Here is a 27,735-nt window from a genome sequence, read left to right on the forward strand (position 1 = left end):
TAATTACTGTATAATTAACAAATATTTACTATAGCATGATTCTTCTTATTGTTTAGTCTTCATTTATAAAATAGTTTTATAATAATTAAACTATATTTAATATTTTTAACTGGGCTTTAAACATCTTATGTCATAGAGACTATAATAAAGAGAAGCCATCTTATGTCATAGAGACTATAATAAAGAGAAGCCAACGGAGCCTTAGGCTAGAGGTGTTGGGCTGGGATGAAACGGACTCCCAAACAGGCCCAACGCTAAAAAAACCACCCCCAGCTCCGTTCTCTTCCAAGTGGCCAGTGCCGTCTCCGGCCACCGCCCATGGCTATGCCTTCCTCCACCACGGCGGCGCTCTCCCGCCTCGTCGACCGCACCCGGGTTCCGGACCCCACACTGCAACGCCATGCGGTTGGGGCCGTCTTCCGCCACCTCCTCTCCCTCCCCGCGCCCCTCCCAGCGGCCGCCCACGACGCCACCTCAGCCCTCCTCGCTTCGCCCCACCCTGCAGTCGCCGCGCACGCTGCGGCCTCCATCGCCCGTCTCACCGCCACCCGCCCCGATCTCCTCCCCTCGGATGTCGCCCTCCCGCTCCTCATCGCGCCCCTCGCGGCCTCACCGTCCCCCCTGCTCGCCTCCTGCCTCGTCAAGGCAGTCTCCGCGCTCGCAACCTGCGCCCTCCGCTCCGGCTCTCGCTTCCCGGCCCACGACCACCCCTTCATCCAGGCGCTCGCGTCGGGGGCTGACGGCGCTCGAGCGGAGCTGATGCGGCAGGCAGCCGGGATGGTTGCCGACCGGGTGGATTGGGTGGTCAAGTTTCTGAGGCCGTTCGTGATGTTCTCCGTGGTGAGGAAGGGGGACGCCGCATTTGCCAGGGATTTGATCGGTGCATTGGCCGCAGCAGCCGTGGCAGCAGGGAAGGCTAGTGTCGCGATCCCGGTTCTGAAGATGCTCCAAGACAGCATGCTGCATTTCGGCCGCGGGGACGATCAGGTATTTGTGTGGTCTCGAGGATTATATACTTTCTTACTCCCAGTGATGCTGTAGTTAGCAATTCTGCGAGCTGTTGTGCAAATAGGAGCTCACCAATGTGTACTGTGATGTTTTGGTCTAATGTGAAAGGGCCTCTAGTCGAGTTGGTTAGGTGGTCTGACTAGTGATCCTCAAGTCTTGGGTTTGACTCCCATATGAGCGAATTTCAGGCCGTGGTTAAAAAAAATCCCCTCCTCTGTCTCATACCAAAGCACAGATCTAAGACCTGGATCCGGTCGCATTCATTTTAATATGGGCTACGGTGCCGCTGTGTATGGGTGAGACAAAGGTTCGAGGGTTTTCTCGACCTGCGTGAGAAAAGTCTTCTTTTTAATATAATGCTATGGGGGCGGTCTTATCCGCAGGTCGAGTTTTTTTTGTTGTTGATGTTTTGGACTAATTCTGATAGCAGTTTTGGTGTGCATTCCATCATGGAAGTGATGACTTCATCAGTGATTCCACTGTTATTGTCTAGTCCGGATTGGTTCATAGATCACATTGTAACAAAAAAGGTAGGGAAAAATTGTAGGTTTGAGATGCTCGTACTATATATGTCATATCTGGAGATGTGCTACATTGCAGTATGCTGTTCGCAATAATTATCTTCATATGAGTTTTTTTAATTACTTATTCTTTCTTTTCTTCAGGAAGTGCGGCTATGGCTTAGTTCCGCAGAGTGTTTGGTTGATGCTTATGTCGTGCTACTGAGGAAGTTAGCTCATGGTCAAATGGTACCAGTCTTCCTTTTGCTTAATTTGTGCAATGAAATATTAGAGTTACTAATGGCTGCAAATTAACCAATGAGATGTTCGGATGGCCTCTACACTAGGTTATTCTACTTATTAAGATAAGACTAGAAAATTTGTTTATGCTCTTAATAGAGATGATATCTGCTGGTCTCTAGAACATTTTAAATGGATTGAGGATGGTCATTAGTGGAATCTTTATCACTTGATGAAAATTTGATAATGTCGTGGAATCCAGTTAATGGACTTATCCATTTGGGCAGAGTTTGTTACTTAGTTTATACTGGATGCATTCTGTCGACATATATACCTAATACCTATCAGTATACTTCCCCACTTGATTTATCATGATCCATGAAACAAAAGGGTACAATTTTTAAAAATTACATGCAATATTTTCTGAAATTTTGTAGATTTGCAGTGGTATACTCCTGCATGGTGTGATATTATGGTGTTATTACATCATTTCTTTGGTGCGTGGACTATTCAGTAATTGTTATGAGCAGATTCTTTGCTTTAGAAGTACCCCATCGTATAAGTGTTCCTGTGATGCATTAACTGTATACGTAGCTTTGTTTTACATATGAACTTCTATGTTTTATTACTTAATTAGGTTGACTTAACATTGAACTTCTCCCTTGTTTTATTACTCATTGATGAGGTGCAATTAATCGATGTTTGTTTTCGTGCAATTACTTGAATTCAAGTTCTTATATGATTGTTGTGCCTCATATCATATATATAACATCCTGGTGACTTTTTTTGTTTAACAGCCTACATATGATGCTCAAGCAAGTAGTGCGACATTGATGGAAACACTCCTATCACAATATTCATTTCATCAAAAATTTCTGGGAATTGATTCAACAATTTTTGGGTTATCAAAACATTTATTCTTGGTGCAAAAGGATCTTGGATTATGCTATATACCTGAGATTTCTGTTGTCCTTAGCTCTCTTTCTTACTCTCTCACTGGGCTAGAGTTTGAACATGAACAGCTAGCTGCCTTGAAACTTCTGAGCTTTTTGATTGATTGGAAATATGAAAATGGTACATTCCCAAATATTCATAATCACAAGCGCTCTGTAAATTTCCAAATCCAACTGCTGGAGGGGCTAGGAACTTGGTTCTCTTATTTTTCTAATCTTAAGCTACTGTGTTTTGTTTCATACCAATAATCTTAAGCATGGAATGGGTATCATCTTTCTCTTCACTAAATTTGATGAGAGTTTTGGTTTGCTTTGCATGTAATAGTCCACCTGGAGAAGGTTTGCAGCATACAAATCATTTGGGCTGAATAAAATCATAATTTTTAGAGGGATATCTATCTATATTTTCAATGCAAACCCTGACCATATCATTCATATATTTGTCACTTCATGTCTTCATGTATGTGTTTCTTGTGGGCTGGACAAAAATCAATGAAACTCAAATTAAACTGGGTGCACACTGATATGATAGATATGCTAGACAAAAATCTCTTCAGAGATTAAATAGCATACTTGTTAGCAGTAAATTTTTAGATTTTTATGACAAACGTTGAAACATACCATGACCATTAACATTTGGAACCAAAAGGCATATTTGAATACAGAGGAAGTGATGTTTAGTTCAATCCTTTTATAGGATGTGCAGTCAATCTAACCTTACTTTTGTTACCATTGACATGGCATACAATGCCTGTCAATTATTATCATTGTAAAGTTTCATATATGTGTATGGCTGCAGTGCTTGACAGTAAAGAACAAACACATCACGTCAGTGTGGAGCTTCTCTGTGTTCTGGCAGTTATCAACCTTACCATTTCACCATCCAAATCTGTGAAAGCAGTGGCATATCATGTTCTGTCAAGGTTCAGCTTGTTTGTTTTAGACTTGCCAGCTTCTCATTCATCAGAGGAACAAGATATTTCAACGAGTTACCACATAAGCAAACCTGCACTTCTTCTTCCTAAACTTTTGCATCATCTATGGTCCAAGGTGATTGTTTTGTCCTTAGTCCATTGTGTCTGTTTTCTCTTGCATTTGTTGTGGGTTGAGTTTTTTTGGCACCACATCAGATGATAGTGATTACATGCATGTTGACAGTCCAATACTTTGCAGCCATACTAATAATTGCAGATGGTGATGTTGTATGAATACCGTATATGGATGTGGTTAACCCTGTTATACTTGTGTTCCTTTGACTTCTAGTCCACCTCCTGAAATCCTGTTTTGGATTTCTTGTGTAGTATGAGTTGGAGAATGAAACCCTAACCCTAATCAGGGTTGGGACTGTATATATATAGAAGAGTGTTGTGGGCCAAGGCCCATTACAATAGAGGTATACACAGTAACATAAACAACACTCTAACACCCCTCGCAGTCGCAACTCTATCCTTTATAGATGTTAAGACTAGATCGAAATTCGGCGAAAACACTCGACGACAGCCCCTTGCTGAAGATGTCGGCGAACTGCAGCGTGGTGGGGACACTGAGAACCCGAACGTCACCGGTGGCGACACGCTCACGGACGAAGTGCAGGTCGATCTCCACGTGCTTCGTGTGTCGATGCTGCACGAGATTGGAGAGGTAGACCACGCTGGTGTTGTCGTAGTAGATGAGGACGACACACTAGAGGGGGTTGTGGAGCTCCTGGAGAAGTTGGCGCAACCAGGAGGCCTCTGCCACACCGTTGGCCACAGCGCGGTACTCGGCCTCCGCGCTGGAGCAGGAGACGACGAGTTGCCGCTTGGCGGCCCAGGAGACGAGTTTGGTGCTTAAGAACACGACATAACTGGAAGTGGACCAGTGTGTGTTGGGACAGCCAGCCCAGTCAGCGTCGGTGTAGACCATGAGCTCTGACGTTGGGGAGGGTCGGAGTAGAAGGCTGTAGTCGAGGGAGCCGCGGAGGTAGCGTAGGATCCGCTTGAGAGCGGTGAGATGGGGCTCCGCGGGGTGTGCATATGCAGGCACACTTGCTGGACGACGTAGGCGATGTCGGGCCTGGAGAAGGTCAGGTACTGGAGGGCTCCGGTCAGGCTCCGGTAGGACGTCGCGTCGGCGATCGAGGGCCCGTCGTCCTCAGAGAGCTTCGCCTAAGTGTCGACAGGCGTGGAGCAGGGCTTGCAGTCGGACATGCCAGCCCACTCTAGGATGTCGATGGTGTACTGACGCTGGTGGAGGAAGAGACCCTTAGGCCGGCACTCGGCGGTGATGCCAAGGAAGTGGTGAATGGGCCCTAGGTCCTTCTTCGCGAACTCCCGCTGAAGGGCGACGATCGTGCACTGTAAAAGGTCGGTAGTGGATGCCGTGAGCACAATGTCATCGACGTAGACCAGGAGGTAGACGGTGTCGTCGCCGTGCCGGTAGGTGAAGAGGGACATGTTCGACTTGGCCTCAACGAAGCCGATGGAGGCCAAGTAGGAGGCGAAGCGACTGTACCAGCCCCGCGGCGCCTGCTTGAGGCCGTACAGGGAGCGGTTCAACCGACAAACCAGATCCGGACGAGCGGCGTCAACGAAGTTGGTGGGCTGGCTGCAGTAGACAGTCTCCGTGAGAGTGCCGTGGAGGAAGGCATTCTTGACGTCGAACTGATGGATCGTCAAGTCCCTAGAGCGGGCGAGGGAGAGGACGACTCGAACGGTGACGAACTTGATGACGAGGCTGAAGGTCTCGTTGTAGTCCACTCCGGGCCGTTGGGTGAAACCCCGAAGGACCCAACGGGCTTTGTAGCAGTCGAGGGAGACGTCCGAGGTCAGCTTGTGGCAAAAGAGCCACTTGCCGGTGACCAGGTCCCAGGCGTGGTTAGTCATCAGGGCCGCGTACTCCTCCTCCATAGCGCGATGCCAGTGGGGGTCGGCAAGGGTAGCGCGAACGGAGGAGGGGACCGAGGAGGCGTCCGGAGGAGTGGCAGCCGTGTCAGCCGCCAGGATCAGTCGGTCGATGGGGCGGAGAACACTGACTGCGTGACGGGTCACCATCGGGTGGACGTGCCCGGGGGCGCGGTGGATGGCGACCGGGTGGTACACGGGAGGCTCGGTGCGGGCCGACGGTACGTTAGGAGCCAAGGGAGTGGCCCGCTCGCGTTGGTGGTAGATGGGGGCGGGGTCGGTGAAGCGAACCACGCTTGTCGACGGGGTCGGGTCAGCAGGAGCCGAGGGAGTGGCCCGCTCGCGGCGGTGGTAGACGAGGGCGGGGTCGGCGAAGCGGGCCACGCATGGCGCGGGAGGGGTCGACAAAGTCACGCGTGGTCGCGGGCGACCCAGGCGGGGTCGACGGGGCCGCGTATGGTGGGGTGCCTGGATCGCGCGCGGTGTGGGGAGAGGCGCGAGCGGAGGAATCATTGGTGGAGGATCAAGATCATACTCAAGGAGTGAGTCGAGATCAGGAGGCAGGGTGGAACCAGCAAGAGGAAAAACGTCTTTGTCGAGAATGACATGACGAGAGACGATGACACGATGAGAGAGGAGGTCAAGGCAGTGGTACCCCTTGTGGTCAGGAGAGTAACCAAGGAAAAGGCAACGAGTCGAGCGAGGAGATAGCTTGTGGGGAGCAGTGGTGGAGGTGTTGGGGTAGCAGGCACAACTGAAAACACGGAAGTGGTCGTAGGAGGGGGCTGTGCTATACAGGGCGAAGTGGGGAGTGTGGTGGCTCACCGCCTTCGAGGGGGGGGGGGGTTGAGGAGATGGGTAGTGGTGTTCAGGGCCTTTGCCCAATAGCTAGCAGGGAGAGACGCCTGAAAGAGGAGGCAGGCAACAAATCATGTTGGTAGTGGTGCGAATGATGCGTTTGGCCTGACCGTTCTGGGGAGAGGTGTAAGGGCACGAGAGACGCAACTAAACGCCGTGGGAGAGAAAGGAGCAAGAGTCGGAGTTGTCGAACTCGCGACCATTGTCACACTGAAGGGCACGAATTGGGCGACAGAACTGGGTGGAGACCCAGGCGAAGAAGTGTGTGAGGGTGGACAAGGTATCAGACTTCAACCGAAGCGGGAAAGTCCAAAGAAAGTGAGAGAAATAATCCAGAATGATAAGGTAGTATTTGTAACCAGAGAGGTTGATGACGAGAGAGGTCCAGAGATCATAGTGGACAAGGTCAAAGGCCTGAGCAGCCCTGGACGTGGAAGTGGAAAAAGGAAAATGAGAGCGACGGTCGAGCTGACAAGCATGATAGAGGCGCTTAGCGGAGCCCCAGCTACAGGAGATAACTGAGAGGCTGGAGAGGTGGGACATCACGTTAGGTCCAGGGTGCCCGAGACGACGATGTTAGACGACAGAGGTGGTGGTAGTAGCAAGAGCATGAGAGGAGGCTACGCTGGTGGGGTGAGTGGATGGCAAACAAATAGAGTAGAGGGGGCCAGAGCTGTCACAACGAGCGAGCTCGACACGATTGGTAAGGTGGCGAATGGTGAGCCCCCAGGGGTCGAACTCAATAGAGCAGTGGTTGTCACTAGTGAAGCGACGAACATAGAGGAGGGGATGAATCAGATGGGGTGCAACAAGGACGTCGTTAAGATAGAACGGTCCCGGAAGAACTGAGGCACCTATGGAGGTGACCGGGAGGTTGGAACCGTTTCCCACGACGATAGAGGAAGGAGGGGTGGGGTGAGGAGGGTGGAAGTGAGATAACGAGCTGGTGGTAGGAGTGGTGTGGAATGAGGCTCCGGAGTCGACCACCCAATCGGTGGAGATGGAGGACTGGGGGCGGGAGTGGCGAGCATAGTGACAGCGGGCCTGGGTGGAGGAGGCGACGAGGCCTCAATAAGCAGGAAGGTGATCGCAACACTAGGGAGAACAAGCGGTCCAGCAGCGTGGCGTCCCGCCTGGGGATGAAGCTCGACGCAGTCACAGAGAACTAGGTTCAGGACTGGATCAAAGGCCACGAGAGGGCCATGGAGAAGCGGGCCAATGTGAAGGAAGATGCACACATGACAGGGAAAAGGAGGCACAAGAGCCGAGGGGGTGGCGGGAACGACGAGGTGGGAGCGCCGTGTGTGCTGCTGCTGCGCAGTGAGGGCAGCGGGGAAGATTCCCGCGGCCGCGACGACGCGTGTAGCGGAGCCCGAGGAGAGCTGGCCGATGGCTTGGTTCATGTCCGGCATCGCATGGAGGAAGGGGCGCAGACTAGGGCGAGCGGAGGCGAGGTCCAGCAGTGCCTAGCTCCTGCACAGGCTAGAACGAGGAGGGAGTAGAGGCCGACAGCCTGGGGCCTTGGCGTGGCCGAGCAGAGAGGCCGCGACGAGGCGCAGACCACCGACGAGGTGGCTGGGCGCGGGTCACCGACGACAGCGAGGGAACGGGGAGGCCGGATCCGGTAGCTGGTCGCTGCTGCTGCTCCGGCGAGGCCACGTCAGTCGGCGACGAGGGCGTCGCGACTGGGGTGACTGGAGGTGCCGATTCCGGCGGGTGGCGTGCGGTCGTCGAGGGGCGCGGCTGTCCGGCGGGAAGCACACGCCGTCGGAGGGGGCGCACGGCCTATGGGGGGGGCGTTCGGCGGGAAGCACGCGCCATCGGACGGGGCATGACCGTCGGGGGGGGGGGTGGGGTCTGGCGGGAAGGGGACGCGTCCGACGAGGGGCGCGGCCAGCAGGGAGGCATCGTCGACGAGGAGGGGAGGGCGCGGCCGGTGGTGGACAGTACCGGTTGCGGGACTGTAGCAGCAGCTACAGTAGAGGCTGTGGGGTGGGAGGAAGGGGAGAAGAGAGAAAACTGGCTCTGGTACCAAGTTGGAGAATGAAACCCTAACCCTAATCAGGGTTGGGAGTGTATATATATAGAAGAGTGTTGTGGGCCAAGGCCCATTACAATAGAGGTATACACAGTAACATAAACAACACTCTAACAGTATGTACTCATATAAGTCTATCCAATTTCTGCTTCCTGTGCACAGCCATCTTCATCATGCTTCAGTTTTATGAAGTACATAGCTACCAAGGCCTCACCTGATTCTGGCCAGAGTGACTTGGAAGCAAATTATTGGACTCATCAAATAAATGCCTATCTGACAGCCCTTCACAGAGAAAAGCATACATTAGATGTCAGGTCTTCAAAAACGACTTCAGGTCGAGGTCTTTACTTGTGCTTTCTGCAAGCTGCCTATCCATTTATCTTTATATGACCCTCAAACTTATTGCTCCATCTAATTTCCTGCAGTAGCCATATCATCTCTGATAAGCTCTGTAGCATCTGTTTTGGTAATGCATCCAAAACTTGGTACTTCTGCAGCAGAATCTTTGGCCATGCTTGGCACATCGGACCCAAGATTGGGTATGCCACTTTTTGTAGTTATCCTCTTCTACAGCAAGATTCTATGCAGCAGCGGTAAATTTTCAGCGGAAATCTCGGTGAGCAAGTTCATGTTCCTTTCATATTTGAATGCAAATAATGAGGAACCAAAGCACACTAGGATGGGCTTCTAATAATCAAATCTAAACTGAAGGACACTGTTAAAAATTGATTTTTAATATCAATACTGTGGCCTTGCAAATTGAGAATCCATGTTTGTAAAGGAAATAGGATCTGGATGTAAGTTTGTAGAAGGGGTCATAAACTCATAATAACTTATTTCTATGAACGAGAAGTAGAAAAATTGAGGACTACTAGTGCATACATACTTGTGATGGAGGAGGCTCTGGTGACATGAAAGGGTACCTAGGTTCAGTCCCTTACCGCTGCTGGGTGGCACCACATTGTTGGCAGCCCTTACCTCCATTAGGCCCAGCCTCTTCCCCACAAGGCCATAACCACCTCCTCACATTGTATATTCTACCAGCCATTGTCTTTAAGATGCGCAATAGTTGTTCTTGCTTTCATTAACCACCAGTGGTACAAGTGGTTGAGCATGCTGAATTGTGGTTCCAGTTATCTGATATGTACCTAACTGCAAGTGCTAATGCTGTTTTGAATTTTGGAACATGCTACATTTAACTGCAAGTGCTAATGCTGTTTTGTTTTTTTGGAACATGCTACATTTCTGTTTTGCCTCAACTGCAAAAGCAACACAAACATCGTCATATATTGCAAAAAGATTAGAGTATATGTCATGTCTTTTGGAAGAAAACACGGCACCAGGTTTAAGCTGTTCTTCTTTGTTAGCGTATTTTGTATTCTATCACTGTAATGGGCCTTGGCCCATGTACTTGGATATATATTAATATATCTCCTACCCAATTACGGTTAGAGTTTCTGTTGTTATATCTCTAACATGGTATCAAAGCCAAAGGTCTCGAGTTCGAATCATGGCAGAAGCTTCATTTGTGCCTCCGCCCTTTATTTTCCACATTTACGCCTTCCTCTTTGGCTGCATGTGAGTGGGGGTGTTAAAGTGTATAAGTGGATTGCCTACCTTTTCCCAACAGCCTAAGCTTTTGGATTAAATTGGTTAGTGAGTCCACTCTAACACAGTATCAAAGCAAAGATCATGTCCAGTCGCTAGCACCATGGATTCAGCTGCCGGCGACCTGGATCTCTCTCCCGTCATCTGCCACCACCCAATCGGCGCCCTGGCCCCCCATGATGACCCCTCCCTCACTCGTAGCCCCTGCTCCCCGCCGTTCTTCCCTAGACACGGTCGTTGACAACTTCCCCCGTCTTCATTTGCCTTGATCTCTGCGGATCCCTCTCACCGTCGGCTTGATCGTCAACTAGGGCCTCACCGCGGTCAACGACAATCCGTGCCTGTGCGACTTTTCGCTCAAGGTCCAGTGTGCGGGTGCAACCAGGGAGGACGAGCCGAGGATCCCAAAATCCAACGATGGCCTCCCTCCCAGCGCCGACACCTCCTACGCGCCAGCACTTGTCCCCACCCCTGCGCCTCTTCCCGCGCAGCGACGACCATCCCCGCGGCCGTGGGCCTCCCTCCCTGCGCCGACGACTACCTCTGCGTGCTAGCTCTCGTCCTCGTGCCCTATAGCCGACCTCCAATCCTTCCTATCGTGGTTTTGCAAACCGGGGGACAATAAGATTTGTGTTCGACAGGGGATGCTAGCGTGGACTCACTTTGAATGGTGAATCACTGGGACTCAACGAGGAATCTGAGACAAGGGGTTATACTGGTTCGGGCTCGCACCCTACTCCAGTGTAGTGCTGATTGTAGTATTGCTTGTAGCGTGTTATAACAGGTGTGCTTGTGTCTCTAGAAAGAAAGTGGACTTGCCCTTTTATAGCTCAAGAGTCGGACTTTACAATGGTAACTTGTATTCTACTGGAGGGAGCTCGACTGGTTGCCCTTGGATGGCGTAGTCCTGACGACGTTGTCTGTAGGGTCGTACGCTGCCGTACTCTTGGTATGGCATACCGCCTTGCCCGCTTGTCATACGGATCCCTGTAGCAAGTTCGATGTTGATGTAGCGGCGTCTGACGGGTACAATAGGGTAGACTTATGGCAGAGCTTAGGGTCGTGCTTGCTGTGGCATTGTCTTCTATCATGAACCTCGCGTCACCTCCAGCATGCGTAGGCGTACACCCGGTATGGTGTATCGTCCTGTCCTTTCCTGTATGTGGGTCACTGTAGAGACTCCGATGCTGAGGTCCCTACGACCAGGGTTGACTGGCCCCACACGACAGTGGGGGTTCGCTTGAGACTGTATGCGGTGGCATACCATTGCCTTTGACAGGGACTTTTCGACATCGTACTCTTGGCCCGGACGTGGTTTGGTGGTGACGTGTCTTGTCCTGCTGACGTGGGTCAGCAGCGTTGGATCAGCCCTTCTCCTTTGTCGGATTGCTTGGCACGAGACCTAGTCGTTTGCTCCGCCTCGCGGTACTGCTCGGCAGAAGGTTGGTCGTTCGTTCCGCCTCGCGGGGTTGCTCGGCGGAGGACCTGGTTGTTCGCTCCGCCTCGCAGGGTTGCTCGACAGAGACTTGGTTGTCTGCTCTGCCTTGCGGGGTTGTTCGATAGAGGCTTGGTTGTCCGCTCCGCCTCGCGGGGTTGCTCGGCAGAGACTTAGGAGTGTCCACTCTGCCTCGCGGGTTTGCTCGACGGAGAGTCAGTTAGTGGGCCGTTTCAAGGAGTTTCTGGGCTTTATTTGGGCACCCCGTTCTCGGGTGCCCAACACTTCTCGTGCCCGGTGCAACCGTCTGCTCACCCACCTACGACTTGCTGCCTCTCTTCTCCTTCGAGCATGCTAGCGTGCTCCACCTTCCCTGTACCGCGCTCCTCGCTACGATGCCTCTCGCTCCACCTTCCCTCCACCCCGCCCCTCGCTGCAACGCCTCTCCTTGACGGCCCCTCCGTAGCCCTGCCTTCTCTCTTTTCCGATGCATACACCCTCGCCGCGGATGCGCTTTCCACCTCTATGGTGCCCACTATGGCGGCAACTACCGCGCCGACCGACCCCACCGCACGCGCTCCTTCATTGTCCGTCACTACCTTTTCGGTCTCCCTCTTTGTGCCTGCTACCTTGATGCTCGTCCTTGGCTCCGTCGGTTCCATGTGCCTCCCTATCATGTGTGTGTCTCCCTTCACGACAGACTGCTTCCCCGAGGCACATTCGTGGCATTTGATCGGACCATGAACCGGTTCTTTGTGACTGTATCAAGCTCTGCCACCATCCGATCTCCCCTTAGGAGGGGCGTCACGCTTCCGGGCCATTTGTGTTCCGGTGCCATCGTCTCCATGACGATAGAGGCATCACCGTCATCACCGATCATGCCCGTCGTTGGTCTGCTCGCCACTAGCGGTCCCAGCGGTCATCCTATCGGCTTTGTGGGGGTGCCTTTTTTGGCTCTCTCCTCGCGCCTCATGTCACCACTACTCTCTCCTACTGCTCCCACCGAATAGGTTGTTGATTTTGGCGCATCGTACCACACCACTCCTAATCCCGGTACTGTCACCTTCCACCGTAAGTGTGACACCTTCACCGATCTTTCTCACTTCTTTGCATGTGTGTTGACTCAGTTTGGTCGCATCATCTGGGTTGTTCAGTGCGATAACGGACGAGAGTTTGATAACTTCACGTCTCACACCTTTTTTCTCTCCCATGGCGTGTAGATGCGGATGTTGTGTCCTCACACCTCCCCTCAGAATGGTTGAATCGAGCGCATGATTCACACCACCACTAATATGTTTTGTTGCCTCCTTTTCCAGGCTTCTCTTCTCTCCTGCTACTGGGTTGAGGCGCTGAACACGGCCACCTACGAGGCCTATGATCGATGTAAACAGGTTTTGCTGTGTCTGATGATGAAGTGTCGACCTCTGAAGGTCCTGCTCCTTTCGAGACCGAGCCCCCTGGTGCTGGTGATTGCGATGGTCTTGCTGGAGATGGTGGAGCACGAACATGGGATCCTGCAGGTCCCGGAGATGCTTTTGACAAGTCATTACCCCCCCCCCCCCCCTTAGACCAGCATTGGTAATAGAGGGAGGAGTAACACACTTCTGTACAACTGGTCCGGGTGTTGATAATAGATGGTCATAGGGCAACTGACCCTGCACAAAAGGTGTTGCTGCATCAGTTGACACCGAACAAGAACTTCACCATCTTCGTCATGTCTGTCATTACCAGAATCTCCAAAAACTTTCTCAGCAACATTAGCATTAGTAGATAAATCATTAGACAACAAAGGATCAGTTGTATTACAATTGCCCCTGTTGTCATAGTTAGATGAAGGTAAAGAGTTGAAGGCAACAAATTGATTTTGGCCCTTAGTTTAGCATTAGCATTATGATGAAGTTCTACATGTATTAGGGTGCAGTTCTGTAGAAGGAAAACCTTCTTCATCAAAGTCAACATCACGAGAAATATAAATGTGCGCAATGGATACTTCTAGACACTTGTACCCATTATGCATGCTGTTACAACCTAAGAAAACACAACAAATGCACTAACAAGACAACTTGCGAGTATTATAAGAATATAAGGACACAAATTTGGCCAGCCTGCACATGCAAAGATCTTAAGGAAAGAATAATCAGGGGTTTGTTGACACAACTTTTTGAAAGGAGTTGAATAATCAAGCAACTTACTAGGTGCATGATTTATAAGATATGCAACAACATGTAACATCCCCTCCACTCCTGTATTTTGTCCTCACTCATGTAGTCATGTGCACTCGAGAAAACTTCCTGGTCGGTCACCCATCCCACATTGCTCCGAGCCAAGCACGCTTAACCCAGATGTTTTTTTGAGATATGCTTTCGAAAAAGAAGATGCACCTTGCTGGTATGAATATTCTATCAATCTATTAAGCCTTGGACCAGGATATCACCATCCTCCATGGCCAGGATATCACATAGCAACAAAAGCTTCATCCTAGAACTTCAGAGGCAAGATGCATGCACAAGCAAAATTAGGCCAACTTCAACTATATAACGATGTTTTCTCTCAGCAGGACCATTTTGCTGTTTTGGTGAAAAGCGAGTTCAAATGCTGATACTCGCCTCCCCAATTAGTTCGGACAACAATGATTTTGGTGTTGAAGCGACACTCAACCATATTATGAAACTCAACAAAATTTTCAAAGACTTCAGAGTTGAATTCAAGCATGTTAATCTAGATAAACTTGCTAAAATCATCAATAAAACTGACATATTTTTTTTCGACCAATTGAATCAGGAACAGGCCCCCATACATCAGAGAATACAAGTTCAAGAGGCTTAGATGAAACACTAGTTGATATAGGATATGGGAGCTGATGGCTCTTTGTCTATTGACATGCATTACAGACCGATTCTTCTGACTCACTAGAACAAGAATTTTTTTGATTGACTAATTTTTGAATAGTCTGAAAGGACGTGATGGATGATCGAGACAACTATGCCATCGGTGAGGGGACATCTCGATGGCGCCAAGAGCCTCTCGCTGGAGGCTTGGTAAGGGATAGAGACCATCTTCACATTTACCACCTTCCTCGTGTCCAGATCCTTAATCAGATAATGATAAGGAAAATATTCAAGTGAGACATAGTTGTGTTGGGAAAACCGATGGACAGAAACTAGATTCTTTGTAGCACGAGGAACATGTAAAACATTATTGAGATGCAATGTTTTCACAGGGGTATTAATAACAACATGACCAATATTGTTGTACTTGTTCTGGACGTCAGCTTGTCCAGAATTCCAGATCAGACGTGATGTGATCAGTTGCAGCCGTGTCGAGGTACCAATTAGTGTCGACATCATAGTCATGAGTGCCACGAGTGAGCACAACAATAGTCTTGGTGTTGGAGTAGCTTTTTTCAAAGCAGTACTAGCAATCTATGGCAACATGCCCTACTTTGCCACAGACTTGGCAGATCTTGTCAGTGCATCGGGCTTGATTCGATGAGGATAAAGACACACCTTGATGGCTAGTCCACCAGGAGGCACCACACCCTCTGCCTCGACCACGGTCACAACTGCGGTTGTTGCCTCCATCCTCGATCAGCAGCATTAGCAGAAGCTTGATAATTTCCATGAAGTAGATTCATCATGGCATCGAAGCCGAGAAGCTGGGAGGTGGCTTCAGCCACAGTGACCTACTCAACACGGGCCACCAGAGCAAAGACCACCGGGTCAAAGGCTTACTCTTCATCATCAAAAAAAAACTGCTCCTTCGAAGCCTTGGAGTGGCCTGGATCTTAAAATATCTTCCCAGGCCCGAGCTTTATTTCAGATAGCAGTGTCTACCACCATTGGTAATGGTATTTCAACTTTATTTTGGAAAGATAAGTGGATTCATGGGTATTCTATTGTGGATATAGCTCCCCTTATTGCGGCTGCAGTTCCGATGAAGTTTAAAAAAGTAAGGACTGTGCAGCAGGCCCTCACCTCTCATTTCTGGGTTCAAGATATCCAGAGGAATCTCTCTCTGGCTGAGATTGAGCAATATCTACAATTATGGGAGGTAATTGAATCTTTTCAGCTTCAAAATTCAAATGATCAGCATGTGTGGATATTTAGCAACGATGGTCTGTACACCTCCAAATCTGCCTATAAAGCTTTATTCATTGGAGCAGAATCCTTTGAGCCCTGGAAAAGAATTTGGAAGAGCTGGGCAGCGCCTAAGTGTAAGACCTTTGTTTGGCTGGCCATAAATAACAAATGTTGGACAGCGGACAGACTTAAAAAAAGGGGGCTTCAACATCCTGAAATTTGTGTTCTATGTGACCAAGAAGACGAAACTGTGCAGCATATTCTATCTAATTGCGTCTTCACAAGACAGTTTTGGCATAATATTTTAACTCCCATTGGTCTCTCTTCTGTGGGTCCTAAGAGAAGAGATTCAGTTTTTGCTGAATGGTGGAGAAAGGCTTCAACCAAGATTCCCAAGAGCAAAAAAAAGGGGTTTAATAGTATGATAATCCTTGGGGCTTGGAGTATTTGGAAGCAGCGAAACAGGTGTGTTTTTGAAGGAGCTCGACCCTGCCTTAATACCTTAGAGGATGGATTTAAAGACGAGATGAGATTGTGGGTTTCTGCTGGAGCCAAGAACTTGCGCTCTCTTTTTGACCCTGGATAGAGAAAGGAAAGTCTTACAGCCTATTAAAAGACGGGGGTGTTGGGGTGTCGTATGTGTCTGTGTGGTGTGTGTTTTGTAAGGGTGAGTGTGTGTTTGTGTTGTGTTTGTTCTGTTTGTCCCGGGCCACAGGCCCTTTTTCCCTCTACTTCAATTTAATGATACGCAGCCCTCCTGCGTATTCGATAAAAAAAGTCCCACCAGGATGTACGAGACGAGTTCTTTATCTATGTTCTTTGTAGACGCCATCTCATCTGTGCAAGAGATTTTATCTTGGTAACATATCCTAGCATAGTCATGTTACCTTTTCTGGTTGTTGTTAGGGTGATCCTTGTGTCCATAGTCCTTGCCCTAGACTGCAACACACAGGTCTTCTCGAGCTCAGACTACACCTCTCTAGGGGTCTTGTAGGTTGAAACTACTGTTGACTCGTGACTTCTTGAGTCATGGGGGTCATGAGGAAACCGATGACTTGCTGCACAAGCGCCGCCCACTGGGTGTACTCCAGATTGGGTTCCCCTGATGAATTGTCACATTTCCTGGTTTAATCTTCTCTTCTGGTGCAACAGCCGAGCCATCGAGGCAGCCCTGCAGCTGCGCACCCCTGAGAATAGGTAGAGCTTGCGCCTTCTAGAGCGCTAAGTTGTTCTTCATAAGCTTCACCGTGGATTGCCCTAGGTGGGGCGTTGGCACTATAGAGCTTGAGGTAGATGTCATGGAGACTTGCGTTTGCCTTTGGCTAGAGTTCTAGAGGTGGGTAGAGCTGGCTTTGACTACCATGTAAGAAAACACGACACCAGGTTTAAGCTATTCGCTCGGATCTATTGGGCCAAGGGGGTCTGATTATATATAGGACATAATTGATTACAACATGATAGAGTCATTGCACATTTCTATGACAGATCAAACCTGATTCTATCCTATCTTTAATCCGAGTTGGTTATGGTCTTCTTCTTTTATAGAACAACTATATTGACCTCTGATCTGAGATGACCGTAGCCTGATATACAAGCACATTCTATTCTAACATGTTTCACATATGATTTGCAGCTCAGTTTGCTAGAGTCATTGCCATCACTTGCTATACATGGTTTTGTTCTTCCACTAGCTCTGCAATGGATATCGCCAATGCTTAAAAGGGACTCAAATTCGTAAGTTAAATGCACTAATCACAAGCGGGCCCAACTTCAGTTTCTTTTTGGTTCTTATTTGCTTGGCCTACTGAGCTTTGTTGCCTTGTTCTGAGATATACTCCTATAGACCTGTCTTCGGTTCCATTTCTCCATTTATATGTGAACATGAATAAAATCCATCCTTTTATTTGGTATTGGAGAAAAAATAGAGTTAAGCATTCAGATAATATAAAAAACACATGAACTGGACAATTTCTGAAAATTTAAGAACAAACAAGAGCAAATGTAGATTGATGTTGGAGAAAAAAATAGACTTCAGCGTTCAGATCATATCAAAAACACATGGAGTGGACAATTTCTGAAAATTTAAGAACAAATAAGAGCCAATGTAGATTGGTGCAGGTTACATTTATTTTATGGAAAAATACAACATCTGTATTTCAATCATAGGTAGACGTTTTTTTTTTCTAAAAAAGTTTACAACATGGTTTTTAAAGCGGTATGGCGAGACAAGGTGTTGGACCGCCGTCTGGACGCCTAGACGGCGCCTAGGCGAGGTAGGCGTGCAAGGTGCCTAGGAGATGAATCGCCGCCTGGACGCCTAGGCGTTGCCTAGGCGACACCTTTAAAACAGTGGTTTACAGTGCTCTACTGTAGAACTGAAAGTTTTCAGGATTCACCGATTCAGACACTATCTACATTAAGATACAAAAATTTGTACAGAACTGTCAACATATAATAAAAATGAGAAAATTGCGAGTATCTGGCTGAATAGTATTTAGCTTATGGATGTTGCATTACAGCATTAGTCTGATCATCACGTTTAGAAATAAGTATCAGTTTATACGACTGTAAATGCTTTGTTTTATTGTAAATAAAGCAAGGGGAAAAATATTGTATTCCTTGCTTGCTATCTTATTACATGAGTTTCGTGCAGGGTTTTGTATGCTATGGCTGTTCGATTACTCTGCAAGATATGGGCTGTAACCGACTGGGCATTTCCAAACTTACAAGTAAGAAGTAAGAACACATTTTTTATTGGATGTTAAAACATTGTTTTTTCTAATTCTGAGTACGAAAACTAAAGTGAACAGTTAAAATATTTGTTTCAAAGCTATCTCTTAACTGTTATGTTGAAAAAATTGTTCATTTGTTTTCAAACATGATGTATTTTATAAGAAGTAATCATTCTATCTCACTAGAGTTTTCTATGTACTTCATTCCACAACATAAGTTGAAAGTTGACACCTTGGGTTAAGGCATTAGTTGAAACCCACTGTAGAGAGACCAATGAGGCACCAAAATCAATATGTAGGCCACAGACCTTGCATACCTTGAGTGACATGCTAGTATGCTACAACAGTACAACTGATCTCATTCACATAATTAAAATAGGAAAGCATGTTACGAGTGTGTTACGATTGTTATGAATTAGGGCACTAAGCTCGAATATATACACCAATACATGATAGAGACAGTATAGATCAAGAACTCTATATATGAAACCAAATACAACAAGGACACATGCATAGACATCTAACAATGACTCCATATATGAGATCAAATACAAACAAGAGCACATACATAGGCATCTAACACCCCCCTCAAACTCTAGGTGGATCAAACACACTGAGTTTAGAGAGATAAAACCTATGTTAAGCTCTAGTCTGCGCCTTCATGGAGAAATTAGCCAACTAAAACTCTAAAGAGTAAAGACGCATATCAAAGATCAATGATATCTACCTGAAACTGTGCACACATGTAATAGGCATCAACACCTACAGGCTTAGTAAGCTTATGCTTGACCAGATCATGAGCAATACTAATAGCACCTGTAATGTCAGACAAAAGAGGAGTCATGGTAGAAATAGAAACACCAAAATCATTAGCAACCACCGTAACCAAGTAACCTCTGTAATCACTAGAGCCATAGCACGCAACTCATTCTCATTGCCTTGGGGGCTTGGATCATTTGGAATCATCGAAACAAATGTATCTTTGAGGGTTGAACCCCCAATGTTTCTCTAGCTCTTAGTTTAGCACTTTAGCTAGGGAAGAGAGATTGATGTGGGAAATGGCTGGGGCAAAAAGCCTCTCCTACTTGGCAGCCTCCTCCCCTGATGCTTAGTTCCAAGGGGAAGGTTTTTTGGTCAGCAGCGTAGTGTAGTTTACTAGATGGATCTTTTTTTGGTTTCTGAGTTTTCAACCTCTGTAAGGAAGTCCTCGTATCTAGTCTTCTTTAGACCTTTTTTCCCTCTTAATATAATGACACACAGTTCTCCTGCGCTTTTCGAGAAAAAAATAGCACACAATTCATCCTCTACATTCGAACGAGAAACTGCTACATGCCTTTTAGTCTTCCAAGCAATGAGGGAGCCATGAAGAAAGAACATAATAGGCAGAAAGAGATTGATGATCAGAGGAATTACTAGCCTAGGTAGCATCATAGTAAGCCTAAAGCCGTAAAGAGCTAGAGCATAAAAAGAATAGATGTCTAGATATAGTCCCACAAAGATACTGTAGGATACGAGGTAAGTGACTACAGTGGAGTTGTGTGGGAGCAGAAGCAATCTGACTCATAATATGTAGAAAATACGAAATGTCAGGACGAGCGACATCAAGGTAAACAAGACCCCTACAATATGTCGATAACAAGTAGGATCCTCAAGGGGTTCACCATTTGTGGCACAAAGATGAACATTGAGTTCTATGGGAGTCTCAATCCGTTGATCAACAAGAGAAGCTCGATCAAGAAGATCCTAAATGTACTCTTGAGAGGGATAAAACTCTCAGATAAAGAGAAACTCTATCCTAAGAGAATAACGAAGACAACCAAGATCATACATGAGAAACTGCTCACTAAGACGTGCCTTAACAAATGCTATGTCTTAGGATCATCTCCGATGATGATCATATCAACATAGAGAAGGAGAAGAGTTCGACTACAAGATGAAGTATGTACAAAAAGCTCAGTATCATGAGCATTGGCAGAGAAACCAGCCGTAGTGATCACAGGAGCAAAGTGCTAAAACCAAGCATGCGGAGTTTGCTTGATCCCATAAAGGGAGCGTCGTAGGCAAGAAACCATGCCCATAGGGACAGAATACCCAGGCGGTGTCTGTATGTAGACCTCTTTACACAGCTCACTATTAAGAAAGACATTCTTGTCATGACTTCTAGTGATGTTTACTAACTGTTATTGATGGTGAAGCCACTGTCAAAATATTTTTAGTCAGGGTTTTCATGTAACTCTACTGAAAAGTTGGAAATCTTCAATATGATAGTTGATAATTTCAGACTTTTTAGTTTTCCTGGAAAATTGTTACAAAATTGCAACTAACTTTGCCTTCTAATATAGGTGGTTCTGGATCCTGAGAATTTTTCCAATTTCATCTCTGACAGAGAGATCTCTGCAAGTATTGCCACATCAATACGCGATGTTTGCAAGCAAAATCCAGATAGAGGCGTTGATATAATATTATCTGTCTCTGTGAGTGTTTTCTCTTTTTTTTTCTGATCTCTATTGTTTAATTATTCTGCTTTCTAACATGTAGTCAAATACCTTTAGTTTTGTATTGAGAGTCGTGATTCTGTGGTTCAAGCTCTTGGCCTCGAGAGCCTCTCGTACCTTTGTGAAGCAGATGTGGTCGGTAAGTTCAACTTTCTGACTTTCCACTAACCTAACTACATAGTTCCAAGCCTACGTTTCAACAAATTATTAGGTTACTGCAAGTATAAATTACAATGTTATAAGAAGCCATGTGTTCTGAAAATTAGTAAGGGAGTAATTTTTGTGTAAGAAGTCATATTTGCTGAACCTCACACCTGAAGTTAGCTCCTCTTTTGTATGTCAGATTTCTACACGGCGTGGAAAGTTATATCAAAGCAGGTGCTTGATTATTACGTTGAGCCTGCTGTTGCTCACAGGTAAGAATGCTGACAACACTTCACTGAACACATAGAATTTGTCTGGTCTGGTGGACTGGTACCAACACTTTACAGGCGTGTATTGATATTTGCTTCTCTATGTTTTCTTGTTGTTTTTTTGCAGTTTGTGTATTCTGTTGAGGTGCGGAGCGATGGATGCTGAGGCATATTCTGTAATATCTGGTAACCTTGTAAGAACATTGTGGAGAATTGGAACATCCAAGAAAAATAATCCCGATCCACTCTGGGATAAAGCAAGAGGAACTGCTTTTCACTCCTTGTCCAACTACAAGGTTATACTATGATTCTTTGTCTATGTTATGAGTTTAACTGCTATTTTTTTGGTTGAAAACCTATTTCCAAATTTCATGTTTTTTAACAAGGGGCGCTTTACAGGTATCACTTATTCAAGATGCTATTCCTGATTTCTGGAAACTAAACTATGAGTTCTTTACGAACGAACATAATCTGGCAGTTCTCAAGGCCATGGAGCACCTTCAAGATGAGATCATCAGATATGAGCACATGTTAGTATATTTTTGTTGTCTTTCTTCTGAATTCAGATGCTTAGTGTCACTCTTAACTGATGAACCCTGTTCACATAGAAATCGTCGTCGAGTGACTACTGACAAAAGAACTGCAGTGCATAAATTTGAGAAGCTACTGGAGGTTTTTCCTCGGGCGGTATTTAAAGGTAAGCTAGTGATCTAGTTAGACTCTTAGTTGATGACTGGAGTTGAATACTTGAATGCATTCTAGTTTGTTCATTCATATGTCAGAAAGCAAATACTTGAGCCTTTTCTATCCTATGTTCTATACTTCTATATGAGAAATGCGTAGTTTGTTCTGTTCTGTCTTTAAAAGAATATGGTGTCAGTTTCATCTTTTAGATTCCATTTGATTATAGCTTTCGAATTGCAGGGATGTTATCTCATCATCAGTTGCCTGGTGCTGCTCTTTTAACTCTCAATTTTACTCCAAAGGACATACTTAATGAAGGGAAACCTAAGGTTAGAAATCTTTACTGTCATTTTCTTTGGTGATGCTATTTTATCTAGTCACCGCTCATTGAAAAAGCTGAATCCTTCTGATATTGTATGTTATTTGTGTTTCCTGATCTCATTCACAGGATTTGCCTAGAGTTCATTCCGCTTTTGAGCAAGCTTTTGTGGAAATTGCTGAATCTATGTATGTGTCAAGAAACATAGTGGTAGCTCTTCTTGCCTTGCAGTCATGGAAGTCATTTGTTTCCAACTGGATGCAAGCAGTTGTGGCATTGCTTGACACTAAAGACTCGTCAAAGTTGAACAAAGCAATGAAAGCTGCTAATGATATATTTAAGGTTTATATTTGTATCTTTAGCGTATTCCCGATTTCCTTTCTATTTGTTTGTTCCACTCTAAGTGATGTTGCATAATCTAGCTCGGTTTATTTGTTTTCTTCTTAGTTGATTGATTAATTTCCTTTTTTAGCTAATTGATTAAAATTTTCTTTCTTAGCTAATTGATAGTTGATTGGATAGTTTCTTTTTGAGCCTTTGTAATTGTGTATATAGACATATCAATAGAATACACCTATAACAACAGAGAAATTGCCCGTTGTGAAGGGATACACGCACGCGTAGGGAGCCTCATGGACCGTTGCGGAGCAAAGGACAGGCGTCGAGGGAGCAGGCGTAGGGAGGTGTCGACACCCGCAGGGTACCCACACCCCCATGGGGCCGGAGTAAGGGGCTGACCCAGAGCGATCTATGGGGCCACAACGGAAGGGAGCGTGAGGTCGCTGGAGTGGGTGGGGGTGCCAGTGGCGGACAACGATGCTGCAGGTGCATCAGCACCAGGCGTGGCAGCGAGGGCCCACGCGGGCACAACTAAAGCAGGCTGGTTGGGCGCAGTGGTGTCGAGAGCGCGCAGAAGAGGCACGAGGAAGTGGACAGGGCCGCCTACTGTAGAGGGGTGGTCGCCGGTGGGCACACGTGCGCGAGCAAGGTCAGTAGCACCCATGCGTGGGGAACAGGAGACGTCCCATAACTGGCGGCGTAGGGGGACGGGAACCCACCATCAGCATCACAATGGAGGGAGGTGGGGCTGGTAGGTGCAGGGAGGACGCATGAAAGAGGCACGGGCGCGCGAACATGGTCGCCTGTGTTGGCTAATTGGGCGCCGAGAGCGCGCAGGAAACGCGACACAGTCTGATGCGCGAGGGAACATTCGGGGGCAACAACCGTGTTGTCCATGGGGCGAAGCTGAAGGAGGCAGGCCACGAGGCGCAACGATAGGGAGAAGACGGGCGGGCTGCATGACTGTGCCTCGAGCCGGGGCTGGACTTGCCTGCATGGCGGCGAGGACTAGCGAGAAGATGCGCAAAAGCAGAGTAAAGCATGCCGGGGTGAACAAAGGAGATGTGGGTGCCGACGATGGTGGCGGTTGCTGGCTTGGTGGTGTCTTCTCCATGCGGGCCGCGCTAGCATTGGCGCAGGCAGGGGATTCGATGGGGCGCGCAGATCAGGAGCGGAGGGAGGAAACCAAGGAGGAGGCACACGAGTTGGGACAATGGGAGCTGGGAGATGGACTATAGTGGGGATCGTCGCTGGTGGCGACTGGAAGGGTGTTGGCGGGGTGGGGGTGGTCGGTGGGGGAAGGAGCGCATGGGAGGTCCATGGTGCCGGGGCGGTCGACATGAGGGAGGCAACCGACGACTAGTAGAAGGGGAGGAGGGAGAATAGAGAGTGGCTTGATACCATGTTGGATAGAATATAAACCCTAACCCTCGATTATAGTAGGCTTATATATTTATACTAGGCAGTTGCCCGTGCTTTTGCTACGGTTTTTATATATCATATAAATAGTTATTGAGATATTTATTCAAATATAATTATTGTTTATTTCTAAACACTAAGGTATGTGTAGTCTGGTGGTTAGCCCCAAATTTCTAGAGTAGGGGGTGTGTGTTCAAATGCTCGCTTTGCACAAATTTTTATAAAATTATTGTTTATTTCTAAACACTGGGTGCGCGGGCGGTGGGTCCATAGGGCAGTAGCTGAGAGCGTGCTGCGCGTGGGGCCAACAGGGCACGACATCGAGGAGGGGGCCGCGTGGGGTGGGCCCAGTGTGTCAGCGCGGGGTGAAGCCGTGGTAGCACCAGGTGCCCACCTTCCGTTCTTAGTAGTAGTAGTGATAAGAGTATATGGGGTGGGCCCTTAGACCAATTAAAATAGAGGTACACACAATAAGCCAACACCTACAACTAAAGAAGGCATTATACGAACTTCGCCAAGCATCAAGGGCATGGAATGTGAAGTTGGACAACACCTGCGCAAACATGGCTTCACCATGTGCGTTAGCGAGCATGGGATGTACACTAAGGGCGCCACAATGTCACGTGTGATGGTCGGGGTCTATGCTAACGACCTGATCATCACTGGAGTAAGGCCGGTGGATATTGATGTGTTCAAGGAGTAGATGTGTCGTCTATTCTGGATGAGCGACATTGGTCTCTTGCCCTTCTATCTCTTGAGGTCAATGCAACGATGTACAAAAGTTTGGTGAGAAGTCTACACTATCTAGTTCATACCAGGCCTGCAGGCCAGACATTATGTTTGCGGTGGGTTTTGTGAGTCTCTTCATAGAGAGACCGCGACAAGAGCATCTAGCCGCCGTCGAGCACATCTTGTGCTACATCGTCGACACAGTTGGCTATGGACTTGTCTACCCCAAGCGTTGCAACACCGACAGTAGGTTGACAGGCTACACGTTGATCGGGTACACGAACATCGACTTAGGGGGAGACATCGATGAGAGAAGAAGCACCGACGACATTATCTTTTCTCTAGGAGACATGCCTATGTCTTGGCAGTCTTAGAAAGAAAAGACGGTGGCCCTCTCAACTTGTGAAGCAGAGTATATGGCGGACGCCGCTGGAGCATGCTAGGCTATGTGGCTCATGCGGCTGCTAGGGGACATCATCGATGTCAAACTCTAGCCGTCGCTGCCGAAGATGGACAATTAGTCTGCAACTGCACTCAGCAAGAACCCTGTTCTTTATGATAGAAGTAAGCACATTGACACTAAATTTTATTTCATTTGTGAATGTGTGGAGAACAGGAAGATCTACGATGATCATGTGAGTACTGAAGAACAACTTGTGGATATTCTGACAAAGTCACTTGGGCATGCACGGTTTGCTGAAATTTGTGGCAAGATTGGCATCGTCAAGGTCAAATAAACTGAGATAGGCTTAGGGGGGCTTATGGGGAGATTGTTGTATAATCTAGCTCGGTTTATTTGTTTTCTTCTTAGTTGATTGATTAGTTTTCTTAGCTAATTGATAGCTGATTGATTAGTTTTCTTTCTTAGCTAATTGGTAGCTGATTGATTAGTTTTTCTTTCTTAGCTAATTGATTGGTTTCCTTTTGAGCCTTTATAATTATGTATATATACAGATAAATAGAATACACCTATAACAACGGTGTAGTTTGGTAGTGCCAAAAAACCCATTGTGTCCTTTAAGTGTACGTGTTGAGTTTTGTGAGCGTTCGAGTGTTTCAGGGATCATCATCTTCATCTCCGGCAAGGCACGCCAGCGAGAAGGTTATAAATGATAATACCCTTATCGAAACTACAGTTTCTAGGTTTTTTTGTGTGTATCAACTGTTTTGTTACAGGAGCACAGTTTCAAGGTGCATACTGTGCCCCCCTCATAGTTGTCAAAAGAACTTACACTTTTTAATAATCTAATTTTTTGAGGTGCTAAACTAAAAGAACTATGGGCGCCTGCGTATTTTTTATTGTGACATGGGCAAATATATTGTTGTGTATGGTGATTTGGTTTTTTTAACGTCATGGCAGGAGCTCTGCATTTCAATTAAGAATGGAATTGACCCAGTTTTAAGGAAAACCGGGCCTGAATCCTACACAGAGCGCACAAACAACCCAGACAACGATAGCCCCACACAAAGCCCATCTAGATTTATCGTTGCCGAGCTCAACACAAGGGACGAGCAGCTCCGACTCCGTGAGACGAGCCGCACATGGCCAAAGGAACTCGACGACACCTACATCGAAACACCGGTACAGAAGGAGGAAGACCGCGGTGAATCGTCGTTTCCAAGCCTCAACACACCCCACGCGAGGCAGCTCTGATTCTTCACCAACGAGCTTGATCCCTTTGCCCCGCCCACAACATTTGCCCGACCTCCGAAACAATCTAGCCCATGAAGAGGGGGGGAGGGTTTCGCCTCATCGTTGCCGATCCACATCCCTTAACACAACAACTTCGACTTCACGTGGCAAAACCTCACCTCCACCCGCATACCAGACACTGAGAAGCGAAAGCAACAACAGAAGGCGATGCTGTGACCAAAACGAACTTCAATAGCGACACCTTCAGGAAGGGAGTGACGTCTGGGACACCACCGTCACTTGTCTGAAATGGATCGGGTTTTCACCCGTGGAAGACAGTGCTGGGGAATGCGACACCCTCAATAGGGGAAGTGGCGCCCATGGGCGTCACCGTCGACCAAGGCTTCCGTCTAAGAAGTCCCCCATCACATCGCCAGGCCAAGGCCCCGAGACAATGCATGCAGCCTCCACCGTTGCCGCCGCCCTGACATCACACTGTCGCGCGCCGACTGCCACAATAGCCGCAAAGCTGCATCGGCCGCCACCTCCTCTGGCTGGGCACGGAACCAGGCAACACCTTGCCTCGTGCATCACACTGTCGCGCGCTGGAGCCAATGCCGACTATCGCTGTTGGCCCTGGCACACGCGGCCACCGAAGCTAGCTGCCGCCGGACACTCTGCCACCGCCCACTGCCGCCACCACCCTGCGTCAGCCGGGCCATTGGCCGGCGCCATAGTAGACGGCCAGGCGGCTACGCCGAGCCCCCCGTGGCGCAGGATAGGCGATGCCCGCCGGCATGCGCCACCTCGCGCTGCCAAGCCACCAAAACGAGAGGAGGGCCTCGCTGCCACCATCTCAGCCAGCTGCGCAGCCTCGTCGGCGCGCCCTGCCGGGCCACTGGATGCCTCCTCCCGCTGCGGCCGACCCCTCCCCGAGCGTCAACGACCGCGCCCTGCTTGAGGCATGTCGAATGCACTGCCTCGCGGAACCGCACCTAGCCGAGCTCCACCCTGTGGAACTGCCCCTGCTCGGCTGAAACTAGCTAGCCACAAGCAACCTCGAGGCATCGATGCCAAGGGCCAGCTCCGCCCAACCACGCCCGACCTCGGTAGTCGCGCCAGCGCCGAGCACCTCCCTGGCCGTTGCGGTGAACTCCACCCCATGAATCCGCCCCCAGTCGAGCTTCCCCTGTGGAACCTCCTCTTCTCAGGCTGCGGCTCGACCAGCCGCGAGCCCCGCCGCCCGAACAGCCCTGGCCCTGCCAGCGACTTGCTCTGGCGGCGGCGCATCGGGAGAGGGGGGGGGGGGAGAGGGTGCACCGGCTAGGGTTGCCGCCCGAGTTGCCCGTGTAGGAGGGTGGCGCGGGGGCG

At 48.1% G+C, this 27,735-nt stretch overlaps 1 protein-coding gene across 4 annotated transcripts in view; it reads left to right on the plus strand.

Annotated features, from left to right (window-relative positions):
• Positions 1 to 208: 208 nt before the first annotated feature.
• The window catches only part of LOC103649701 (protein RST1), a 37,917-nt gene continuing 10,390 nt past the window's right edge, over positions 209 to 27,735 (plus strand). The window contains exons 1-16 of one of the 4 annotated variants that reach the window (XM_008675433.2): positions 209 to 987; positions 1,674 to 1,757; positions 2,546 to 2,822; positions 3,501 to 3,751; positions 8,642 to 8,813; positions 8,905 to 9,095; positions 17,235 to 17,335; positions 18,255 to 18,330; positions 20,676 to 20,807; positions 20,886 to 20,967; positions 21,172 to 21,244; positions 21,369 to 21,537; positions 21,641 to 21,771; positions 21,850 to 21,938; positions 22,166 to 22,254; positions 22,374 to 22,586. In XM_008675433.2, coding sequence (XP_008673655.1) covers positions 319 to 987; positions 1,674 to 1,757; positions 2,546 to 2,822; positions 3,501 to 3,751; positions 8,642 to 8,813; positions 8,905 to 9,095; positions 17,235 to 17,335; positions 18,255 to 18,330; positions 20,676 to 20,807; positions 20,886 to 20,967; positions 21,172 to 21,244; positions 21,369 to 21,537; positions 21,641 to 21,771; positions 21,850 to 21,938; positions 22,166 to 22,254; positions 22,374 to 22,586 — 2,799 coding nt within the window. In that variant the 5' untranslated portion in view covers positions 209 to 318. Of the gene's footprint in view, positions 988 to 1,673; positions 1,758 to 2,545; positions 2,823 to 3,500; positions 3,752 to 8,641; positions 8,820 to 8,904; positions 9,096 to 17,234; positions 17,336 to 18,254; positions 18,331 to 20,675; positions 20,808 to 20,885; positions 20,968 to 21,171; positions 21,245 to 21,368; positions 21,538 to 21,640; positions 21,772 to 21,849; positions 21,939 to 22,165; positions 22,255 to 22,373; positions 22,587 to 27,735 lie in introns of all 4 variants that reach the window. The other 3 variants (XM_008675431.4, XM_008675434.4, XM_020550097.3) reach the window with 3 other exon arrangements.

Source organism: Zea mays, chromosome 3 (genome assembly GCF_902167145.1).
Source record: "Zea mays cultivar B73 chromosome 3, Zm-B73-REFERENCE-NAM-5.0, whole genome shotgun sequence".
Taxonomy (NCBI): domain Eukaryota; kingdom Viridiplantae; phylum Streptophyta; class Magnoliopsida; order Poales; family Poaceae; genus Zea; species Zea mays.